The sequence below is a fragment of the Setaria viridis genome, chromosome 6, assembly GCF_005286985.2.
Source record: "Setaria viridis chromosome 6, Setaria_viridis_v4.0, whole genome shotgun sequence".
Taxonomy (NCBI): Eukaryota; Viridiplantae; Streptophyta; class Magnoliopsida; order Poales; family Poaceae; genus Setaria; species Setaria viridis.
Window position 1 is genome coordinate 18842977 of NC_048268.2, and position 24880 is coordinate 18867856.

General features: G+C 45.4%; 1 protein-coding gene across 1 annotated transcript; it reads right to left on the reverse strand.

Annotated features, from left to right (window-relative positions):
• Positions 1 to 10778: 10778 nt before the first annotated feature.
• LOC117860433 (uncharacterized) lies at positions 10779 to 23483 on the reverse strand. Its single transcript, XM_034743721.1, has 11 exons — positions 23123 to 23483; positions 20559 to 20602; positions 19384 to 19489; positions 18923 to 19049; positions 16532 to 16869; positions 16337 to 16441; positions 15644 to 16031; positions 14389 to 14656; positions 13400 to 13558; positions 12613 to 13125; positions 10779 to 11636 (listed from the first exon to the last, which is right to left on the reverse strand). Exons 1-11 carry the CDS (start codon positions 23280 to 23282, stop codon positions 11355 to 11357), a joined length of 2490 nt encoding a protein of 829 aa, XP_034599612.1. The 5' UTR covers positions 23283 to 23483; the 3' UTR covers positions 10779 to 11354.
• Between the last annotated feature and the right edge of the window lie 1397 nt (positions 23484 to 24880).

Below are 24880 nucleotides of genomic sequence, written 5' to 3' on the forward strand. Positions count from 1 at the left end.
TTCTGGAAATTCCTCCGCGGATCGAAGGGACGTACCTCCTGTCCAGACAATCGGTGAACAATCTGGCTCAGACTCTCGAACTCCTGCGAAGCGTATTTTTCTTTGATGTGGGGCAGAAGGCCTTGGAAAGCTATATCGGCCAACTGCGCATCGGTTAGAGCCAGAGAGTAGCACTTGTTTCTGATTTCCCGAAACCTCTGTATATACGAGGATATCGGCTCGTCACTTCTTTGCCTGAGGCTAGTCAAATCGGACAGTTTCATCTCATGCACCCCGGCGTAGAAGTATTTGTGGAACTGTCTTTCTAAATCGGCCCATGTGATAATCGAGTTTGGTGGCAATGTTGTGAACCACTGAAAGGCCGAACCAGACAGAGATGAAGAGAACAACCGTACCCATAGAGCATCCTGCGTAGCTGCCTCCCCGCATTGGATGATGAACCTGTTCACGTGTTCCACAGTCGAAGTGTCATCCATCCCCGAAAATTTGGTGAAGTCAAGAACTTTATACCGATGGGGGAACGGCAATAGGTCATACGTAGACGGGTATGGTGTTCTGTAGGTATAAGTTTGCACCTTCGGCTTCAAGCCGAATTGTTCTTGCATGACCTCCGCAATACGTGCTGACCAATCTGGCTGTTGCTGGTGAACTGTTGGCTGAGGCATTGGCATGTGCTGGTAAATCGGAGGCTGATTGAAGGGTGGTATCTGATTGAAAGCCGGCTGTGTAGTGAAGGTCGGCTGTCTGAATGAACCACTCGTTTCATCATACAGCATGAGCTCTGCTGTCTTGTTGACCTCTGGAACGATAGGCTGGTATGGCGGTACGGTCGGCCGAGTGGCCGCTTGGAAAGATGCCTGGAATGGAGGGTTTTCCTGACTGGCCGATTGATTCTGACCGGCCGTGGCTGAAGGTGCCCCCCAGGGTGATGGACTAACTGGAGGGAACGGTGCAGAAGACAGTTGAATGGAGTTATACCCCATAGGAGCTGATGATGAGGAAGGACCTGATCCCCCGACAGAAAATTGGATCGGCTGCGAATCCGAATTTGAATAAGTCTGGTTTGGTGGAATCGGCTGAAAATATGCCGGTCCCCTGTACCCTTAAGGTATCCCCCCGGTGAAGGAGTTGACAATAGCATTGTGCACCATATTTGAAAGTACCGGGGACTGATCGATGAAGGCGTGATAAATAGACTGTTGAATCATATCGGACATTTTGTCCGAATCCTCAGAAATTGTGATCTGGCGGGGAGGAGGGAATGGATTTTTCTTGATAGTTTCCCCGCTTCTGGAGCGACTGAACGATTTTAGGCAAGCTTTGCGGAATTGTTCCGTATACTTGTCCAGTTCTTCCTTCTGGTCGTCCTTCCGATCTGCTTCCGTCACTTCGATGACGTTATCTTCGGAGACTTCAGCAGCTTTCGACATAATGGCGGTTAAATTGGTCCCACCAGGCGTGCCAAAAGTGTGCTGGCGCTAGAAATCGGTCAACCGAATCCCAACGTCCGACACACGACCCGGGAGAATCTGCTTAGCTCCTGTTCGGGTGAATGCCCTGGTGCGGTCTGCGCGGCGTGCCAGCCAATCTGACCTGTTGATTGGCAAGGAAGAATACGTGTCAGGTTCAGAAATCACGATCAGCTAAGTTTCCGATCTCGAGAGAGCTTATCAGCGAATCGGCCGATTTGCTATAATAAAGGAATCGGCTATAGGGAAGCCGATCACTGTAGCCTTGTTGACAGAGAATTACTAGAGTAATAGATACAAAGCTATGATAACAACACTAGGAATAGATTTAATCGGCAATAGATGAATTTAACAGCAGAAAGTAATGAAACCGAAACTACCGATTCCTAGCTGGATAACTGGTGATAAAACTAGAACAACAGGCAAAGAACCTACGATTCTAGTAAATATCGATAACTAGTGAATAAATCTAAATGAAACAACAGCGATACGCCCGAAGTTAAAGCTTAGATACTACTCGATAAACGAAACTTACAGAATCGGCCGGAGATCAAGATGATGCAGCCCTGCCAACCTGCACGAACTCGTGAAAAAGAGAAAAGTAGTAGCGAAGTCGCCTGCTTGAAAGTAAGTACGAGGAAAAAGTAGCTTGTTGTATTGATTGGTTGATGATTACAGATTTACAAAGGTAGCTATTTATAGCCCCGTACAAATGATTTCTTAACCGACTAGAATTCTATCCCTAATTCAAACAGAAAACAAATATCTACAAGCACGATTCGTGCTGGGTTAGTTACTCCGCGCTTCGTGGGCTGATTTCCACCTCATCCTTCTATTCCAAGCCCATATAGGCCCAATCAACCCATCCTCCTAATCGGCCGATTCCTTATCGGCAAAAGGCTACCGATTGGGACTCTGGTATATTCGACCCGAGACAGAAGTCACCAGCCGATCTCATACTGTAGCACCACTTGGCCGATTCCCAACTGTGCTCCTCCGATTCCCTCTACTCTTGGCGCCAATTCTACTAGTGACGAAATCTGGCGTCAACACTATCCAACCATGTCTTGCAATAAAACAATATGCATTTTATAAAACAGGACAATAGGTTGTGTTTCAAAAATTAGGTAGTAAATATGCATCAAAGGATAAGGTTGGACTTGCCGTTCTCAAAGCCCTCCGGGAGCTCCTGCTCGCGGTACTGGTCCTTGGGCTCGGGCTTGCGGTCGAACTCCTCCTCGTGCTCCTCCTCGAGTACTCCGCAATCTATGACACACACAAATGAGCACACAATAAATAAAAAGGAAATAAGATTTTGCCCGTTGAGCTCTGAACAGGAAATGTGAACGGAAAATAGGTAGGAGGGGTATTTTCGTGAAATTTGGATATGCCTCGGCGGAAATATATGAGAGGAGGCCGTGGTTGAATTTGGGATCGATTGGAGGAAGTTTGGCGCATGAAATGACGGGTTAAAGGGGTGTTAGGGGTTTAAAACAAGGTTTAGGACTAATCTGTGAAAACCAGGGACCTATTTGTAATTATTTCTAAAATGGTGGAAGGGCTTGTTTGCGAATAAGGGAAACTAGAGGGTTAGATCGTGAGGGGAGGGATTTTATCCCTTTCTTCTTCCTTGAGACACAACAGGAAAAAGGGGAGGGGGATGGCCGGCGGCGGGCCGGCCGGCCTAGCTCGCCGGCAGCGAGGCCGAGTGGTGGGGGAGGGAGAGGAGAGTGTGGGGGGGGCCATTTTGGCCCTCACCTTTGCCGGCTAATGATGGGAAAAGGGAGGGGCGCGGTGGCTATTCTGGTGGCGGCGGCGGCGGCTCGGCGGCAGCGCGTGAGGTGGCAGCGCACGGGCGGTGGCGGTGATAGGCAAGGGAGGGGGCGCTTGTGGTGGTGTGGAGGTGCAGGGGCTCGGCCCAACTTTTATAGGCGGTGCAAGGGCGGGCGGAGGCTAGGGTAATGATGGTGGCCGGACCTTTGGCCGGTGGCATGCCGGGGTGGAGAAGCTCGTGGACGGCGTGGCGGCACGGTCGACGAGGGCACAGGGCGGCGACCGGCGGGCGGCGACGTGACGCGCTCGGCCAAGCGCTAGGTGCCAAGGGGCGAGCGGGAGGCGCGGGCGGCGCGTGCGTGGTCCCTGCGCGCGTGCGCGGCGCAGCGTGGCAGGCGGCCAGGCGCTAGAGGAAAAGAAGGCGCGGCAGTAGGAAGAAGAAAGAGAGAGAGAGAGAGAGAGAGAGAGAGAAAGGAGGAAAGAGAAGGAAGGAGAAAGAAAAAGAGAGAAAAGAAAGGGAGAGAGAGGAAGGAAAAAGAGGAGGAAAAAGGGAAGGGGAAGGTGGTGAAAATTGCGGGATTTGACCGGCGCGCGTGATGGATTTGACGGCACGCGGCGAAAATTACGGGGAACGGAAAAAGAGGGTTGACGACGTCGGGGCCAATACGGCGAATCCGACGGGAAGGAAAAGATTTGTCGAGGCTCAATGGTCGGAAAAGTTTGGAATGTATTTTTAACGGGTGGTTTAAATTGGTAGTTTTCACGGGCGTTACACCACACTACCGCCTCCCGCTACTCCGATCCTGACCTCCCCGTCATCAAAGGTCAGGGGAAGGGGGTCTGGAACGCTGACCTGGAGGACACAAGAAAGCTCCTGATCAGAAGGGAAGTCGAGGACAGGCGCGCCCTTACTCCTGCTCTCATCTTCATCGACCTCCTCCTCCGCATCGTCCTCATCGGATGGCAACCCCACGTCGTGGCGTGCACGGCGATGCCTCGCACTCTCGCAGATTTCTTCTCCCGCGCGCGAATCTCCCTAACACGCTTGTGCTGCCACTCTTGGGCAGCGCGCAGCTCAACAGCGGCCCGTTCAGGACCCTTGGGATTACCATCCGGGTAGCGAAACGTGGACACCGGCTGCCCGAGCCCCTGTGCACCAACAGCAGCTCGGGCCTCCGTGTGCTCACAGAAAGTACAAAGGATAGAAAGGGCCAGAGTCAAGAACTCACCAGGCAAGGAGGGGAATCCCTCAGGAAGGCTCACGGGTGCCCCGCCAGGGCCGCGGGCACCAGCACCCAGATGTCGATCAGCTCCCTCATCCGCACTAAGATCTCATGGTCAGGGAGGATCCCCGGGCACTCCCGGTAGTTGTTCGTCACCCCGGAGTACTCGAAGAAGGCGTGGGCCCTCTTCTAGAGCGACTGCATCCGTCGCTCGATGAAGGTCCAGATGACCCCCACGCCAGTCACTCCGACGCACACCCGTCCTACTAACACCTCAATGATTTGGTCGACCATCTCCTTGTCCATATTCGGACAGCCCTAACCCCACGACTCCTGCCACACGCGGTGCCCACCAATGAACGCCGACAACTTGCTGGCACCGTCCTCGAGACCATAGCCATCGTCATGGATATAGAACCAGTTGGCGTGCTAGCCCCGGTTGGAGTCGTCCTCCTTGATCTTCGGGTACTTGTCCGCGTACCCGAGGCGCATCTTGATGGAGGCGCTACCTAACGGCACAAGCTCCGCGTCCCCCAAACTGACCCTCCGCTGCCGGACCTCAAAGACCCAACGGAAGAGCGACGCGTAGGGGGTGGATGTTGAGGAATCCCTCAAACACCATCATGAAGCCAGTGAGCTGCAGCAACCCATTTGGGTTGAAGTGCTGTAGCTCAATCCTGAGCTCGTGGAGGAAGCTCCAGAGGAAGAGCTGCATCGGCAACCCGAACCCCCAAGTGTGGAACTCGAGGAAGGAAATGGTCTCCCTGAGCTTAGGCCGCGGGAACTGCTCTCCCACAGCGGCATGCCACCCAGCCACCTCCTTCGTCGGAGGTAGCCCACGGCAACCAACTCCTACAGCTTCTCTTCCATCACCACCGAAGGAGCCCACGAACCCATCGCCGGGGAAGAAGTGGAGGCTGACGGCGCCAGTAGAGGCAAGGGATGATGCGCTCGAGCGAACCGCGGGACTCACCAGGTGACCCTCATGACTCCTCTCTCTCTCTCTCTCTCTCTTCTCTCTCTCTCTCTCGCTCACTCGCTCTCCCAGCTGCTCGTGTGCGGCTACTAGGCAACGACCGGAAGAAGGGTAGGCAAACGGAAAGAATGGGGAGGAGAGGGGATGTGACGGATTTAAGGGCACAGCCCTAAGGAGGACTTGGAATGACAAGCCCCCCAAGGCAAAGCAAGCCATTGGCAACAGACGCTAGGAACAAAAATTCTCATTCCATGGAACAAACAACACAAGGAGGGCACTCAAGGCACTGTGTACAGATACAAGAAATGCTGGTAGTGCTAGGAAAGGCAACACCTGGGGCCCACGCGGCAAGCTGCTAGAAGGATGGCGTGAAGCGGCAGATGCTCACGTCGCTGAGGTTCTTGTAGCATCAACACCTCAGGGGCCGCCTATGCGGAGGTGGTACCGAGGATGAGAGCACTTTCAGCTCCATCAAGCGATGCCACCGTCTCCCCTAGCAAGAGAGCAAACCACAACCACTCTCAAAGCCTCCCATCAGAGGCAAGAGAGGGCCATAGTAGTACCCAACAAGCTCAGGAGCTGCATCACGACGACCTTCATCGAGCCCATTGGTCCGCTGAGGAATCAAATGGGAGCCCTGAAGCTCCCAGATGATTTCAGAAGGACCCAGGGGCTGTTTTTGCCTTTTACTGGTTCCTATCGCTAGATCCGCGAGGATCTTGGAGCAGGATCGGCAATGGGAATGAAGGTGCCTCAGAACCCCTGTGGTACGCCCAGCCACTCGCTGAGATTCTTCTAGCACCAAGGGCACACTGCACGGCAGCCAACCTGGAAGAGTCGGAGATGCCCTCTCATCAGCCTCATCCCTCAACCCGCACATAGAAGCATTGCGGAAGTGAAGTCTGGAGCCCTAGGCAGCGCATGCACGACGCAGACTTTATAGCCCGAGCGTAGGGTTGAGCCACACAAGATCGCAAGGCTCAAGGAGGGGTGCCAACCAAACGAGGGTGTCGTGAGCCTCAACGTGCCAGCAGACCCACGTGAACGGCAACAAGAAGGGGCGAAACCCTGAGCAGGGCCTCAGGATTCTGCAACAAGCGAGGCACCAGGCAGACCGGTCCTGGCAACGCACCGGCACACGACCGTGAAAGAACCAAAGGCTCAGGAAAGGTCTCCTGACAACGCCTGATGGCAGCATGAGACAAGCAGCCCCCACATTAATAACCTTCCAAGCAAATCTTCGATTCCCTCAGAAGCTCGGGGGCTAGACCCAGTGGGTCCGCTCGCGCGAACCCACAGGACATCTCGACCATCGAACGGCCTACAAGAAAAGCAAATGAGCCTTCCCCCGACCACAAGGTTGGAGGAAGCCTCGGGGGCTATTGACGAGTCCCTGTACCAAGGATACCCCGGAGGAAGGGATTCAAGATGGCCTGACACAAAAAGGCCAGGGGCCTAACAGCAAAAAGTGTACTGGAGGTGCCCAGGAGACGCCGCTGCCCACCTCCCGACCTCCCTTGGTCAGGGGTTAAGGGCCATAATCCCCTGATTTGGCCAGACTGGGGGTGGGGCCTGCAAGGGGCCCACAACGCCCCACCCACTCCTTGACTAGGGGTGATCGGCACCGTACTGGGGGCATTAAATGCGGGGCGTGACCCCCCTGATCACCCCATGCGGGGACGTGACCGGGCGAGGGGAGCCGACCTGTAGTTGGGGGGTCCGAGGGTGAGGCTACACCCTTCGGACCACTCAGGACAGCTTGCAAGATGAGGCCATGCGCGATCGTACGTGCCCACACGCCCTGACATAATCATCACACTCACCGCCAAGGTAACCCGTCAAGATCAAGGTCATGCCACCACCCCAGGACTGGTACGGGCCCGTAGGCAAGGCGGGACTCAGCGTCAGACGTAATGGCGTGGAGTGACCATGAGCGCGCTAAGGAGGTCGGGGAAAATTGGGAGAAGCGGCACACCCTATCCAGGCCGCTGACCAGGGCTCATCCATTCATCTCCAGTACGGACATCAGCGGCAGCTTCCGTCCCATTCACTGCCACAGGGTTGGCAGACGGGACAGGGCACGCCGCGGAGCAGGCCAGGACATGCGTAAGCGGCCCACGCCGCACAGGAGTAACCGTACAAGGTGTGCGAACCCCACGACTGGCCAAAAGGATAAGATAAGGAAGCCCCTTGGCACAAGACCACCCTGACCATGCCACGACCCCTAACCTCTGAGGTCGAGGACCCCCTCCTTTTCTCAGCATTGTCACCCGGTTCTTGGCCTATATAAGGGGAACCATGTCTTCCTTCTCTCTCTCGCATTCATTCGCGCACACACACATGCCTTACACGAACACTTGCTTACAAGCACCCCATTGTAAGCCCAGTGCACTTGATCTAAGGAACACGACTCCTGCCGAAACTGGACGTAGGGACTTCCCAAACCAGTATAACTCCTTGTCTCTTGTGTGCTAGCCATGGGAAGTGAGGAGAGCGCGCGGCGATACAAAACACCGACACTTAGTAAATGCCTATTCAAATTAATAAATGAAGAGGGGGTGTGGCAAGAACTACTAAAAAACAAACATCTCAAAAATGAATCTTAAGCTCTGAAGGATTGGGAACCAACCTCTAAAATTCCAGTACTCATCTCTACATGATATTACCTGCAAGAAACAAGCAACAGTGCCAACATTTTTAAGCACCATCTCGTTGAATGTTTGTTTTAGAAGAGCTTAGTGGATAAAAAGAATTAGTGGATTGGCATGACTTAGTTGCAAGGATTGCAGATATTCAATTAATTGATAAGAGTGATAAGTTTATGTGAGGTCTTCACCAAAGTGGTCAATTCAATTCTGAGTCAGATCGATACATGACTTCCTGATTGATAATTGTAATCAAATTACAAATAAAGAGATTCGGCATATGAAACTGCCCTTGAAAATTAAATATTTGTGATAGTAAAACGAGGTTATTTTAACCAAAGATAGCAAGAAGAAACTAGAACGGCTGTAAAATATGTTGCGTCTGCACTTGAAAAGAAACAATTCAACACATCATTTTGTTGTCATATTGCAAACCCTTTGACATGCTCTTCGCATTGCAATATTCTTCCATCTCGCATTGAAATATTGCTCCACCGAATAGCCTACCTGAAATACAGGAGGAAAGGCTCTAATATTTGGTTGCAAATGTTGACGGGACCTCTATAAACTCGATCAAAGATGGGTTTTACTGTACTTACTGGGTATGCAAGCCAGCTTGCAGGTCCAAATGGCTCATAGGTTTGCTCGTCCTCTTGGTGCATCTTGGGCCTTTTAATGGAGAGGTTGAGACAAATACATGGAGCCCTTGGCATGATGGGAAGGGTGTAACCCGTCAGCAACACATTGCAGCCGGGCATCAAAGGAATGTAAGTGCGTTATATATCAAATACGATCATATGCATCAGGTGCCTTCAAAACTTTGAAGTCAACTGTTCTTGAACACTTCGAAAGTTACACTAGGATGGAGGACCTTCTAGTAAATTCTTGTTTTGCTTTTTTTTTCTTAGTTCTGCAAAAAAAAAATCTCCATTTTCTTCTTTTTTTAATTTTTTTTGTGAAACAGCATGTTGAAGTTTCTACTGGTGATGTTAGCCATGTACCACAATGGAAGCATGACGGTAACTCGAAGTGTGGTACAAATATTGGGCCCATGTTACAGAGGAAGGAACCATAGTGATATGAGAAATTAGGCATAAGAGGAAGGAGAGTATGCGTTTATATGTCATCTTATAAACACTAAAGCACCTGATCCCTTTCCTTAGGTGGATATTTTTTTATCTTATCTCACACTTTTTTGGTTTTTTCTGTTGGCAAATCAACATGGTGAAATTAGCTATTTTAAGGCTAGGGCTCCCCTGCAAGTGACACCTCAAGTCCAATACGGATGCAGAGCTAGGCATACAAGGATGGACGGATCCTATCTCTGAACGCTGAAGTTAAGTTTCCTCGGCAAGAAGCGATCCGTGATATTAACCTATAAATCCATAAAACAACAAATCAAATTGCTTGACATGCCCTCACCCTGTGAATGCTCCAAAATGTTAACTTAAACCTGGAAGATCAGATTAATGATGACTGATGACTGTCAAGATAATAAATTACAAGGTAGATTTTAAGATGTTACAGTATAGCCTTGAATGGTTCCGTGCTAGTAGTTCCGTTTTCTAATTACAGTGAACCCCAGGAACAGAAATAAGCAATGTACATAAATTTTCAGTTTTGTAAATGTACCTTCTGTGATGGTGTGGATTTCTCGTGCTTGGTGTGGCCTGCTTCATGCTCATTTGCGCCCCGTGCCTAGCATATTGCACTCTGCAGCTCTCCGCCTGCTCCGCGCTACTGTGGCCGGCATGGCCAACTCTATGCCCATCGAAGCCGTCGGCCGTCGGCATGCACTCGCTTCTTCACTTCCGCGACTGCCTTTGCCTCCTCCGTGGCTCCATGGCTCCATGCATGCTCGCGCCATTGCGCTCCATCTGCTCTGTCGCCCGACGAGCTGGGTGTGGGCGCCACCCCAGAATGCCAAATGCAAGTTGCTAGCTTGAACAGAGAGGGAAGAGGAATGACCTGCTGCTTTGGTTCCTGACGCTAGAGAGGATCAGAGGACGATGATGGAGCATCAACACTAGGATGCTGCGCACGTTTTGATGGAGATGGACTGTGCTATTAGCTTGTTTCGCCTCAAAACAACGGACCTGTTCACTTCAGCTTATAAGCCGACTGAAAAGCTGAAGTGGCTGATTTATTGTGAGAGGAAAACACTGTTTAGTGGCTGATAAGCTGAAACGAACAGGCTGAACACCTTCTGGACCAAACAGGAGTGTATTATTGTGCATACTAATTTTTTTGCCAAAATTATTGGGTCATGTCCCTATACTACGTCCACCCCTGGTCCTTAGGGCCAGTATGGTACAGCTCCAGCTTCAGCTTCTCCTGCAGCTCCAAGTTGGTCAAAAATAGCTCCACCTTTGAAACACAAGAGGAACTAGAGCCATTTTATATGAAAAAACTGAAGAAAAAAAATAGCTCCTCCAGCTCAGGCTCCTTTTAGGAGCTAAAGCCCAACCAAACAGACCATTAGGAGAAAACTAAAACCACCTGCATTTTGAAACGGTCCAACAAATACAATATCATGTCGTTCACCCACCCAACCGTAGGCATCCAAGATCATTCGGTAGACAATTACCACCCATAAGCCAATAGTATGAGACGATCGTACCATAAACAAGTGACCGAAACCAATATGCTGCTCCTACCCAAAACAAGATTGCACTGGAACAAAAACAATGACTAGACAGAAATATAATGAACTTTTCATTAAGCTCTGGACTACAGGAACACAGCGAACGTGCTCATTGCTCACAAGTCATTCATTGCACTTGACTGTCGTTAGCTGCAAGTCCGCAACTGTTTTTACTCCTCTTGTTTTACACCAAGTACAACAGCTGTTACACATTCTCACAGTACCAAAATTTAATTTACATGTAAGCGGCGGAAAGAACGAAAATCCGCTGGCTCGATTTTGCAGCTTCGAAGTAAACTATAACCTCATTCAGATAAGAGACAAAACTCGCGCTCCTTGCAGCAGTTTCAAATGGAGGGGCACAAGAGGCTAAAATTGTATTAGAGAGCCCATATTAAGGAACCTGAGCAGATAAACTCAACCAAACTTCATGGCTAGTATCTGCTACAAACAGAACCACAACCACAACAATATGTAAGCTTCTGGAAGCCACAACCTTCCCCTCCAGGTCAGCCATGCTGAGGACATATATACACTCCTGATCAATTCATCTATGTTGAAACTTCGACCTCCCAGCCAAATGCATCGTTATGGACACTCAAAGAAACAATATGCAGTAACCTATCAGTAACTTCCCCAATTCATCTGAGCTTGCGGATGCTGGTAAACACTGCTAGGTGCCCCGACTATTTCAACAGCTCCAGCCATGGTGTGAGATGGCTGGAGCAGCGGATGAACAGCAGCTCCTGCCACAGTGTGTGCTGGGTGGTAGATCCCTCCAAAAGGACCAGCTTGAGGTGCAAAAGTTACCTGCTGTCCCTGAGGGGGGAGACCAAAGAAGGAATTGGCCTGAAGAGCAGAAATATCACGTCCAGGCGTAGGAATCCATAGAGCAGAACCTTCAGTCTGGTTAACAAATACCAGACGTTACCAAATTTGACAAAAAGGACAGTTAACATGTTCAAACGAAACTGTAAACAAGCTAGGTCTAGGGAAATTGGTAAAGTGGCAGGCTAGGTAGGCACAGGAACAGCACAAATTTCACTTCAAACAAGCATTGCAAACACAAATTGGAACAATGATTCGTACAACCATTTCCCTGTTACATCTGTTAACCAAGTATTGGATCAAAAATAGTTGAGGCAGGAAGATAAAAATGATTAGAGGGCACATTGGATTTTTTTTCCTTTGATTTTTTTAATGCTATCCTCTCTATTCACTGCAAACACTTCCAGAAATCCCAAAATCCGATAGGCACTTAAGTCTGTTCGGTAGAGCTTCTGCTCCTGATTCTGAGAGAAGTAATTCTTTGACTGAAAGTGATTCTCTACGGTTTTCTAGGTTAAATTTTGAGGACGTGATTCTGTGTGGGAAGTGAATCAAGAGAACCTACTTTTTTCAGCTCCCAGCCCCTTAATGTATTTCAGAGAAAATCATCTTAGAATCACTTTTCAGTAAAATACCATTTGGCAGAGCTCCTCTAGGAATCTGCCAAACAGACCCAGATTATTTCATGCAGCTTCCTATTTCTAAAGTATCTCGTTTTACTACTTCAGCTTTAGCGCAACCATTGTTGTGGCATAATGTTAGATTTAAAATTCCCCCCCCCCCCCCCCCCCCCCCACCAGGTGCACTCAGCAGTGATGCTAGATTTAAAATTCAACAGACTTATGTTTCCAGAAAGCATCAAGATAAAACTGAATCATGAACAACATTAACAACCGTCGTTATCAGTTTTATCTTACAACTGGTGTTCATGATTCTATAATGCTGGACAAGAAAAAGGAAATGTCTTAAACTTCTAAAAAAGCTATCTTACAAATACATTAAATAATGATGTGTCGAAGACATTATACTTGTCTACATATAAACAAAATCATACCTGGAGCCCAGCAATATAGATGCTATTTTCCTTGAACTGAGATGAAGTAACATCATCATTCTCTGCCGGATTTCCAGATGACACAGTTGTGTTATTAGTACTATTAGTATAAACTGATGGACTAGAACCATATGTTCCATAGCCACCAGGTATTCCAATAGATGCCTGGCTCCCAGTGTTAGGACCAGGCTTGAATGGAGGGAGTGAGTATTTGACAGGTGGCAGAATTCCTGCACTTCCAGGAGCTGGATACATGGCCCCAGTTGAAGGTGGCTGGGGAAATGTAGCATTACTCATAAAAGGGTGAAGAGTAGGGGGTGGAATAAAAAATGGTGAAATGTACTGATTGTATGGGACATAATTTGTCGGAAAATGTGGTATATGAACACCCAAAGGCTGGCGAAATACAGGAACAGACTGTTGAGGGATAGCAACTGAAGTCAGTAGAACTCCAGAAGCAGGGGTAGCAACCGAAGCAGAAACAGATGAAGCAATCACAGGTGAGTTATTCCCCTGTAGTATAAATAAATATGTAAGGATAATACTCTCATGGTGCACAATATAAACTTAGACCTAGCCAACATGGCAATGAATAGGATAAAGGAAGTTCAATACTGACACTGAAACATCACAGCATTGCTATTATGACAGCATGATATTTGAATGAAGCAAGATCAAAGTAATTTTCAATATTTTAAAAGATATTAACAGGCTAAGTTTCTAACACCACCAAACAAATATGAAACAATGCCTTGTTTGTGATGCAATCTTGAGTGTTGATACACACCTCATGATCCTGGCCAGTTTGTGCAGGAATCACTGGAATATTCCCATACTTGTGTGCAGATTCAGCAGCAAGAAAAGGGGACAGCCGTTCATCAGCATCCGTTGCAGGTTGATACGATTGCGTAGAATAACTTGTAGAAAAATCAATTGGTGCTTGTACCTGTCCATAATTGTATAGAACAAAAATCAGGGCTGTAGCAGGAACCCTACCCTCTATGGCCAAACTGTAATGGTGGCTCCTTGATATAAGCACAAATAAACAAGGATTTCTTTGGTGGACAGTTTGACACCCTCTTTGTGGCATCTAGAAGCATCAGGTGCATAAGAGTATATTGGTGAACATATGCAAAAGCTCAATCTCGTGCCTCGGATCCAATCTGAATGGCATAAGGGAGCTCATCTCTCTTTCCACCTATTAATTGGACCAATTCAATTGGACCTAAGTCAGTTCAACAAGGATGAGGAATCTCTCACACCCACTTGGGCCACTTAGACTGGATCCAAGGAATGAGATTTGAGTTTGTGCATTTGTTTATGTTTACAAGTAGACTCGCACCTGATCCCAACCAAAAGCACAAGTAAAGAAAAATTTCTGACTAGATAAGCATTGCACCATTCTCATTCTACAGCAATTATAGGCATGACTACATGAGAAAGAAAACCCTATGGGGCTACGAAATTGTGGCCCCCTACACTTTTCTATTACGCATTATTTTTAATAATTCCAACAGCTTAGTTGATTTTATCAAAACAAGACATTTATCCACAAACCAATTTAGTAGCTTATACTTTGATTAAAAAATGTTAGGCCAACATGCAATGGTAGTGATGCAATCTTCATTCAGCTTGTATATTGTTGTGTAGACAAAACTGTTATGCTGCAGTGCAATCAGGATGGTGCTATCAAAACATTTTTCCCATCAAATGAAAGCAAATATGCAACTGCAAAAGAAGTTTAGCAGCATCCCATGTAAGAGTAGCATCACATGCCTGAGATTCAGACTTATCTATCACCGCAATCTCATTCCCATGTGATTGTGGTGCCAATCCATATGTCATGTAAGATGGTGCGGTACAAACTGACGTAGATTGGGGAACCCCTGAAGCGGCTGAATCATCCCTACATTCATCAGATTCTGTTGGGGCAATAAAGGAAATCTCCATTGCTGAGGGTGCACAATTTTCTAGCTTTGCAGAAGGTAGTTGCTGGGGAACATGGTCAGCTTCATCTTGAACAGGAGAGGATGAATTCTGATCACTGCAGTTCAATAAGAAATAAAAGGACGAAATACTATGAACAAGAACAGTTGAAAAGTATCACCAAACACTAGCTGTTCGAATTACTCTGGACTAAATTTAATTTCAACATCAGAACATAATTTGGCTACTGTACGAACCACTTTAGTTAATATGATAGACATTAAACATATTCTGCATTAACCTGCAAGAAAAATCTAGAATTCAACAAAATATATGTTGCACAAGACAGCTCTGCATAGAAATTAATATGGATATAAAATCTAATAGGTTGTAGTATCCACAAAAACTTAAAAAACAAACATGGTCTACAGTACATTACAAGAAAACACAGAGAATCCAAGAAAACATATGAATGCCAACACAGACAGATTCGCAAAGCAAATTAACATGGATACATCATCTAATAGAATGTAGTATCCTGGAACTGAATAGCACAATTATTTTCACCACAGTTAATTAATGACCCAAGTATATAGTACCATATAGAGGTAGATATGCCTAATAAACATCAAGACATGACTGATGCAAGAAAATACATTTATGCTTAAGGATTGAGTATCCTAGTACTAAATAATGCAACTGCCTGCTTAAACTTCCATAGCATTGAGCTGGAAAAGGAATGAAATCCAATCAAAGTAAGAGTTAGGAACCCATGAAGGTTACCGTGTCAGTGTAGGTTAAAGAATATGTCCAAGGTCTTCAAACATCAAATTGCAAAATAAGTTGATTGAGTTTCTTGATATAAGTAAGATTTAAATCAATCAAAGCCTCAAGAACTAAATAAAATGGTGGGACTAAATGAAGCAAGTTGCAAGAGTAACTACAACAGTGTGCTGTAGTAATTCATGATTGAATCGTCAAACTAGGAGAAATGGGGAAAAAATTTGAAGCAGATGCTGCCAAAAATTACCCAGTAAAAGCTTAAAAGAGCGTCACAATGATGGAAGTCTCTAAACAAATCAAGACAAAATAAGTTAAAACTGACCTTTGCACAGGTTGAGGCTCATCATCACTGCCATTCAATTCATGTGACGAATTGTATTCAGGTAAAGAGCTCTTCACACACTCAGGATCAGAAGAGCCCATAGTCTGCTGAAAACTGGCATTGAAGCTTCCGAAACTAAGGCCATATTTTTCTGACTCGGACACCTGAAGATGATCTGGAATTATCACATGTTGCTTATCTGATAACTGCAGACCATTGAAGCTCTTGTCCACCTTCAACAGATCCTCTGTGCCAACTGAATTTGATATTGATGATTGGGTAATGGTGTCAGCAGCCAAAGGTACACTGTTAGGTATGGCGACATTCTCGGTTGCTTGGGAAGCAGCCGAGCTAGTTGGTTTTGGCTTCCATTCTTTACTTGGAATAACTAAATGACAGATGTTTCAAAAAAAAGTCATCAATAAAAAGGAGAAGATGTTCAGATAGCATAAGGCAGCGTAAAAACTAATAGCTTAATTCAAAAGGTAGCATTTGACCATCATTAGTTTGTCAGACACAAACTCGAATAGCAAATGAAAAGCTAACTCAGCAAGCATTAGCACAGATACCAGAAGAGGTATTTAGCTACTTTAGAGTAACAAGCATGGTTTTCAAAACAAACACCAACTCCGTTAAGGAGTCACATACTACATAAATAACATTGTCCAACAAGGATGGGAGCATGATAAATACCTTTTTGGGATCCACATGACTGTTGTGAACGACTGCTGTAGCTAGAAGATGGTCTACTACCAGATGATCGTCCAAACGATGATGAGACAGATTGTTGGGAGGAGCCTAATGGTGCATTAAGGAAAAAAGTTTGTAACAAGTATCTTAAAGCTCACTTAAACTATAGAGAAATACTACAAGTGAATTCAAGCATACCTTTATTGTCTATTGGTACATCACGGCCCACCTTATGTTCTACCAATGTCTTGTTGCTTCCAATAGCTTGTCTGGAAGCACCAGCACCAGCATCACCAAGGCCGTGAGAATCAAGAGAAGGCACAGCCACTGAATCTGATGGTGATGCTGGTCTCAGTGATTGTGGTACATTTGGACCTACAGTAGCAACTACATCCTTAGACAAAAGATCACCTTTCAGATCAGCCGAGGCTGCTGAACCAGACTTAATCGTATCACCAGCAGCATTAGAACTTGTCACCACCACAGCAATAGGATCAACTGATTGAGAAGGACCATTGGGAAAACCACTTGACGAACTGTCATCAATGAAGTTTCGTGGTATTAGCATAGGGCAGGCTAGATTGATCAATAGGTGCATTAAAAATAGGAAATCGCCAAAGCAATATGTACCCCCACCGGCCCAAATTATAACTCATTTTGGCTTTTCTAGTTACGTAGCTTTTGCTATGCACCTAGATATACACTATGTCTAGATACATAGTAAAAACTATGCATCTAAAAAAGCCAAAACGACCTATAATTTTAAACGGAGGGAGTAGTATCGTGGCAGTGTCAGTGTCACATAAAATTGAATGCTACTGTCTAACAATGAGATCTATAAGACACAAAAAATGCCTTTCCAGGAAAAAAATAAAGCAGAATTTATGTTGATAATCATGCAAGTTTTATAGGACGGCAATTAGACCTGCAATGTTGTATGGTGCAGAATGTTGGCCTACAAAAAGACAACATGTCCAGCAGATAAGTGTTGCGGAAATGTGTATGTTGCGTTGGATTTGTGGTCACACGAGAAGGGATCGAGTCCGGAATGAGGATATACGTGATAGGTTAGGGGTAGCACCAATTGAAGAAAAGCTTATCCAACACCAGCTGAGATGGTTTGGACATGTCCAACGGAGGCCGCCTCTGGAGGCACCGGTACGTAGTGGAACCCTAAGGCGTGACAGTAATGTGAAGAGAGGGAGAGGAAGGCTAAAATTGACATGGGAAGAGGCAATAAAAGGAGATTTGAAGGGATGGAATATACCCAAACATTTAGCCTTGGATAGGAGTGCTTGGAAAACAACTATTCATGTGCTTGAACCCTGATTTGTGGCTCTTGTTGGGTTTCAACTCTAACCTACCCCAACTTGCTTGGGACTGAAAGGCTATGTTGTTGTTGTTGTTGTTGTAATCATGCACAGTAATTCCCTCTTTTTGAAACATAATGTACACAAAGAATAACCAATATTGCTATTCAGCAAACTTGATGACAATGGAATCCAGAACACTGTAACAAGTAGGTAAAATGTGCAGCTTGAAAATAAACAATCACAAAGTTTATCATCTCAATTTGAAGGGAACATGTCTTTGAAGATTTATTGAAGGAACTCCAACATATACCAACTATCAAGCACATCACAAGTTATGAAAACCGCCAAACAACAGGACGCTCTTATGTATGGTGTTACAAAACAAGGAAGCACTTTAGTCCTTGGCTTGTTTCAGGTCAATCATTGCCTTATTTCATTTTGCAATAGAAAATCTTTTTTCCAGTCACCTCAGCTACATTAAAATTAGTAATTTAGTACTAATAAGATAACAATCGACTAGAACTTATTCCAAACATTGAGCTTCAGCATATGCACCAACACCAGTGTGAAATAGATGTCACTATGATAAGTCTGTCTGTAGCCAAAGTATTGCAAGTATATTTAGCCTAGTCACACGGAAAGTATATTGGCACTTCTTCCAACAGGAAACATTAGCAACTAAAGCTTGTATCTAGTTAACTAGTCAAAAAGGACGTCTATTGCATTATTGCATACCTACGACACATCTAAGAAGTATGTGTACATTACATCAGAAGTTAAGACACATTAAATCAAAAGAAAAACACATTCATTGAGAAATATCATTCCAGATTGTTCTAAATCATTAGATATGCCTAAATAGCTCCAAGTTTAAAAATGAGCACGAAAACATTCTCGGAAACGCTTTTGGATGGCCATAAGAATAAATATATATCAAAGGCTTCAGCTCATTAGTACGGCAAGGGAACCTTAGAGCTGCATGAAATCGAGGTTGTAAATAAATCGGCTTAACTTAAGCAAGCTTTCTGAGATTAATCAAATGCTACTGTAATTGTGAGCCCTACCAAACACCTTAAACTTCCACTCTTATCGAAACAAGAAATGCATGAGCCAACATATACATCTTTCTGTTAGAAAATACTGGGCGAAAATAAAGAAATACACAAGAAAAATATACTCAGGAACATTTGCAACGGTTTTTAGAGGCAAAAGACTGGACAATGAATTTGATAAAGACAGGCTTCATGACAAATCAGCACCAGAAATGTATGGATACCTTGCCATGGAAGTAGAAACTTTGACATCCATATTTGTATTGATTGTCAGAGTAGAACCACTGCCTTTTTCCATGACATGAATTATTCCATTCTCCTTTCCAGAAATAGCACTTCGTCCAGAAGAATCTTCAATGACAAAAAATTAATGAGGTTTTGTGTAACCATTTGACTGGGCAAAAAATGTGTATTAAGTTTACTTTTATGTTAAAAATTAACATGGATGGTCTGGTTCCACATCTTTTGGATGGTTATTTTGTCAAAAAGGTCCGTGCCAAAAGCAGCTCTAACTTGTAAGAGAATTCTCAACATCAAAATATATACACGTGAGCACTTCTTGGAAGCCTTCATGGTGTAATAAGGTAGAATGTTGTCTATGTAAAAGCAAAAATCCAAATGGCTTTTTAATAGCATTGAGTGTTTTTCTTCAAATCTTATGTTGGCAGCAATGCTGTAAGCATACCATTAGAACTGGACAAACTGCGTGAAGAATAGTTCCCCCGACCACTCTTTCCACCTCGTCCCTGCAGGGCAGGTCTCCACCGGGAATCCGATGGCTCTTTACTACCCTGTGGATAAAAGTAACTTGATGTTGGAATCAAATTAAATAGCACCTTGAAACAAGAAGATAGCCAATGATTTGGTTGATGCAGGAAAGTTTTGTAATAATGGGAATTGAAACATTTCTGAATCAAAGACGGGGGTACTTGACATAAATAGGAGTAAACTAATATGCACCTTGACAGGTGTTGAGATGTGCTGTGAGATTCATGCTGAAGACTACTCTAACCCATTACTTCCTAGGATCTCCTACATTCACAACTGTTGTCAATGCTTTTCGATATCTACCTCATTGTTTCAGATTGTCTACAATTTTTTTAAAAGAGTTATCAGAATAATTAGAGTTAGTGTAGCTAAAGCCAAATCCAAGGAGATTAATACGATGTGATAGAGTGCAAGCTTTAGATGCTTCATAATGTATTTTCCAATTAAATTGACACATAAGGTCAAACATTATTTATTGTGCATGCCGAATGTTGTTTTCAGTAATATTTTAGCAATTCACCCTTCAGACATGTTATAAATACAGCACCTGCTAGGGACTGAAATAGCATTTCCCACACCATTCAAATAGGTATACTTCTAGCAGTGATGCTTTAGAGCATGAGAACACGAATACGGGCCCTTCAAGGTTTGATGTGTGTTGGGCTTATTTCTCAAACTATTGTGCAAAAGCTGTTGCTACAAGTCTAGCAACATGTTCGGCAAATCAGGTCAGCAGTATTCCCTTCTCCATTAGATCAGGGGCAAAAAAGACCTAGCCAAGTATCAAACTATCTGAAAGCGGCCCGACCAAATAATCAAAATCCTAATACGTAGGCAATGCCAAAGAAATCCCATGTCTTCTCATGATAAATTGATTCAATCACAAAATAAAATGACACGAATTCTGGGGATTATAAGATAGATAATGATAGACCCAAGTGTCATTATTAAACCTAGCCTGAAAAAACAAGCAATTCATTCTAAATAAATATTTCTCCTACTAGCTTCAACGACTTGCACAGAACTCGTAACTAGTAATGGATCATGCTTTGAAAGAGAAAAGAACAGGGACAGATGGAAACATCATCCTACCTCTTTTTTCTTGTCACGCTTCCTTTTCACCTCATGAAAGGTATCTGAAATTTGAAAATGACAAACCAAGTCTAAGTTGAGTCACAGAGATTACAAGTTTACAAGTGCTGAGACAAAATAAAGCATAAAAAAGAGCATAAGGATACTAAAGTGGACCTAGACCAGTATTCTATCCCATAACAACTGATCCACTTGTGTCAATATAACTGTGAAAACATATAGCAATTGTATAGTAACAAACCAAGCATATGGTCACAGGCCCACCTGTAGACCTAACAGCTTACAGGACTAAACAAAAAATCTGATTCAATTATTAGTTATATGCATTGCACATGCATGGAGCAAGGAAAAAAGAAAAGGAGATATCAGCAAAGTAAGGGTGAACTTTTGGTGTTGCCACCATACAAAATTTACTAACTTAGTATCACATCATAGGTATAATTCTTAAAAGAGTTGATACATTCGTTCACACACCCAAAAAGCAGCAGATAAGAAGTGCTCTTAAGAAAATAACAAACAAAGCCTTAAACACCTCTTGGGAACTGCATGGTACAAGGCCATAAAAGGAAAAACAAAATCTTAAGTTTTCTCAAATCCTCACTTTTAGTTTACCAGATCAGAGGCAAAGAAATTGTATTTCTAACTTATACATTTTCTGCATTACATTAGCAGGACCATCTCCATGCATGGTATATTTGACACATTTTACAAATAAAGCTCTGTTTAGGAGCATTTCATAATGAAGGAGCTATTCACAGGAAGTTGATCAGTGAGAAAAGGCTGAAAGATAATATAAACCGCACAACAAATTTGATATAATTTCATTCCAGTGCCAACATTTGAATAGCAGAAGCAACAGGTTTCCAATTCAATTCAAGTATATTACCATTATCAGAGTTCACATGAACATTTCACTTCTGCAAACATTAACCTACACACATATTTCAAGCAAGCATCAACGTGCAACTATGTAGATGTGTATCCAATCAGAGTGAGGAAACTCGAAACGCTGGTTGAATTCCACCTTGCTAAAAGGTCATATATCCCACTATGTAACGCTACAGCTTAATCAACTTGTGTTACAAAGAGCTCCGCGCCACATCCCCAGCTCTGGTGATTTTGGTGATGCATTCGACCCAGCACATTTGTCCTGCAATCATGCCATCTTCAATTTGACGAGGAGCTCAGAGAAAAATTGTAAGAGGGTGAGATTAAATCCTTTTAAATACTACTCAGAGGTGTTTTCCCTTTGGTATCTAAGAGAGGGATAAAAGAACCACCACCAACTTCAATTGATGTAATGGCAATAGATGGAAATTGGTAGTAGGCACAGACAGGTTGTCTATCCTCATACATAAAATTTGGTTCAACCCCTTACTCCCAGCAGCAGACAACAGATTCAAGCAAACAGAGGGAGAATTTTATCATCATTAAACATATCTAAACACCAAGTCTAACCACAACAACAACATAGCCTTTCAGTCCCAAGCAAATTGGGGTAGGCTAGAGTTGAAACCCAACAAGAGCCACAAATCAGAGTTCGGGCACATGAATAGCTGTTTTCCAAGTACTCCTATCCAGGGCTAAATCTTTGGGTATATTCCATCCGTTCAAATGTCCTTTTATTGCCTCTTCCCATGTCAATTTTGGTCTTCCTCTGCCTCTCTTCACATTATTGTCACGCCTTAGGGTTCCACTACGCACCGGTGCCTCCGGAGGCCTTCGTTGGACATGTCCAAACCATCTCAACCGGTGTTGGATAAGCTTTTCTTCAATTGGTGCTACCCCTAACCTATCACGTATATCCTCATTCCGGACTCGATCCCTTCTCGTATGACCACAAATCCAACGCAACATACGCATTTCCGCAACACTTATCTGCTGGACATGTCGTCAGATACCAAGTCTAACCATAAGAAAATAAAACAAATAGCATGAACCTGCGCAATAATTCAAACATCAGATTGCTTAATGCTTCACTAAGAAACTAGCATTAACCCTTATAATTTTAAATCGTAAAGACACAGATATCAGAAGCTAAAGGGCTACTAAAGGCAAAATAAAAAAGGGTGGTTGTTTTCTATACATGCCACCACTATGTTCGCACTCTATTGCTATACCACAGCAATGTTTCATCATCGAGAAATGCCACAGCAAAGTTTATTCATGGAGAAACACCACTGCAAGTTTCATCATCGAGAAATGCCACTGTAGATGCAATCTGGTTTGCTATATACCGTCATCAAAAAAAGGAACAAGAAGAGCACCTCCAATCTCGATTGAAACCAAGAGAACAATGGCGCAGAGACACTTTCTTCAAGCAGCCTAAGAACCCTGCTCGATTCCAAAAACCCTAAAATACAACCCCAACAGTGACGCAACCCTCTACGTACCCTCCCGAGAACCGAATCAAGTCAAGCCTAGAATGAATCGAATAGCACGCCGCGGAGGCAACCTTGCACGCCCCACGCCCAACTAGAGCCAGCCGCACGGACTAGGAAACCAGATCAAGCGACGAAATCTAGAGGGAGCGGGGGAGGGATGGGCAAGGGGAGCGAGCGGACCTTCGAGGAGGAGCCTCTGGGCGGTCTCGTTGGGATCCATGTTACACTCGCGGAGCATGGCGTAGACCTCCTCGTCGGTGTGACCGCCGGCGATCTCCTTGATGTCCGCGACCGTGCGCCGCACCCCCGCCGGGATCGAAACCCTACCGCCCGCCGCCATCTCCCTCGCCGCCGCCTCGCCCTCCGCCTCGGCGAATCCTCCCCGTAGCTTCCGCGTCCCCCTCACGCGCGCGGGGGTGCGTGTCGCGAGCGAGAGCGAGGGAGATTTGCGAGGAAACGGGCGAGGGGAAGGGAAACGAGGGGTGGCTGGGTGGGGAAGGAGAGAGAGAGAGGGAGCAGTGGGAGAGAGATTTGTGGGGGGTTTTTGATTCGAGCGAGGGGAGGAGGGGCTGAGGTGGAGGCGGAAAAGGGAAACACAAGCGACAACGAAGGAATGGGTCACAGCAGCGATTTTTTTATAGTTTTAAAATTTTTGCCAATATTTATTTTCTTAACAAGTAAATTAGTATAAGAAAAATAATTGGTTATTTTTTAATTGAATAAATTCGTTATGTGTCTTGCATGCAAAAGCATCTTGGTGTTTCTTGAGTGCCAAAAGTTTTAAAATGCGTTTAGAAAACGACCAGGTTCTTCCGAGAATTTTTAGCTTTTTCTGGAATTCATTCTATCTTCTTAGAGATAAATTTATTTATTAGAAGGCTCTATAATTCCTTTCACGAGCTCCAAGTGTTTTATTTGAATTCATCGTGTCCTAAAGGATCTCTAGGAATTTTTCTGAAATTTTTGGAATTTTCAAAACATTTTCCGTGGTTTAAAGGAATTATCTAGCTTTAAGCTAACGTGTTGAGCCTGCGTTCGTGAGCTCGACCCGCCAGACGGCCTGCCAAGCCCATCTGAGCCTAACAGCCACAACTACCGATGTTCATGTTGAGAACGGCATGGCGCCACCACCGTCGCTGCCAGGTTATCCTTTGGTCTCGCACCCTATAGAACCACAGCACCCCGAGGTTCCGCGCCCCTGCTGCTCGCATGCACCTTGCATCGCCACTTGGCATCCTACCTCCTCGCGTAGTGCCGCAGAAGCCGCCGAAGTTCGGCCACGCCCTCACCACCTATTTCACCGCACCTAGGACACCACCGGGGCACGATGGCATCGCCAGAGAGTCCGCGATACCGAGCCGTTCGTCCATTGACCACTCCCCGCCCTCGACCCACTCCGAAGTGCCGCCGCAATGAAGAGCAACGCCACCGCTTGGAGCAGAGCGCCACCAACCCGCTCGATTTGCCACACCAGTGCACCGCTAGATGAAGGCGCGACAACCTGGAGCTTTGCGACGTCCAGCCGAAGCCCCACAGCCGGTTCTTGAAGCCCTTCCGACACCAGAGCTTCGCCGCCACTTGGAGCCATGTGAGCCATCGTCACCTCCATCTGCCTCAGTTCCGGTCGCCCCTATTCATCTCCACCGCAGGTGAGAACCTCCTAGAGCTCCCCTCCATCTCCTCTCTCCAATGCGCCACCCACTTGATTCCTAATCCGCCCGAATCACCGGCAGCACCGCCATCCAGTGCCGTCATCGGCCATGAGGAAGAAACTTCAAGCTTTTGTGTTTAAGCCCTCAAGGAACTAGCTAATTTCGGCTTGTTTCCTTGTGTCTTGGACTTTTGCTAATAAACCCTTAGATCTATTAGGTTCCTGCAATCTTATCCAACCCGAGCTTTGTACCTTTGCAGATATAACCCTAATCTTTGATATTTTGT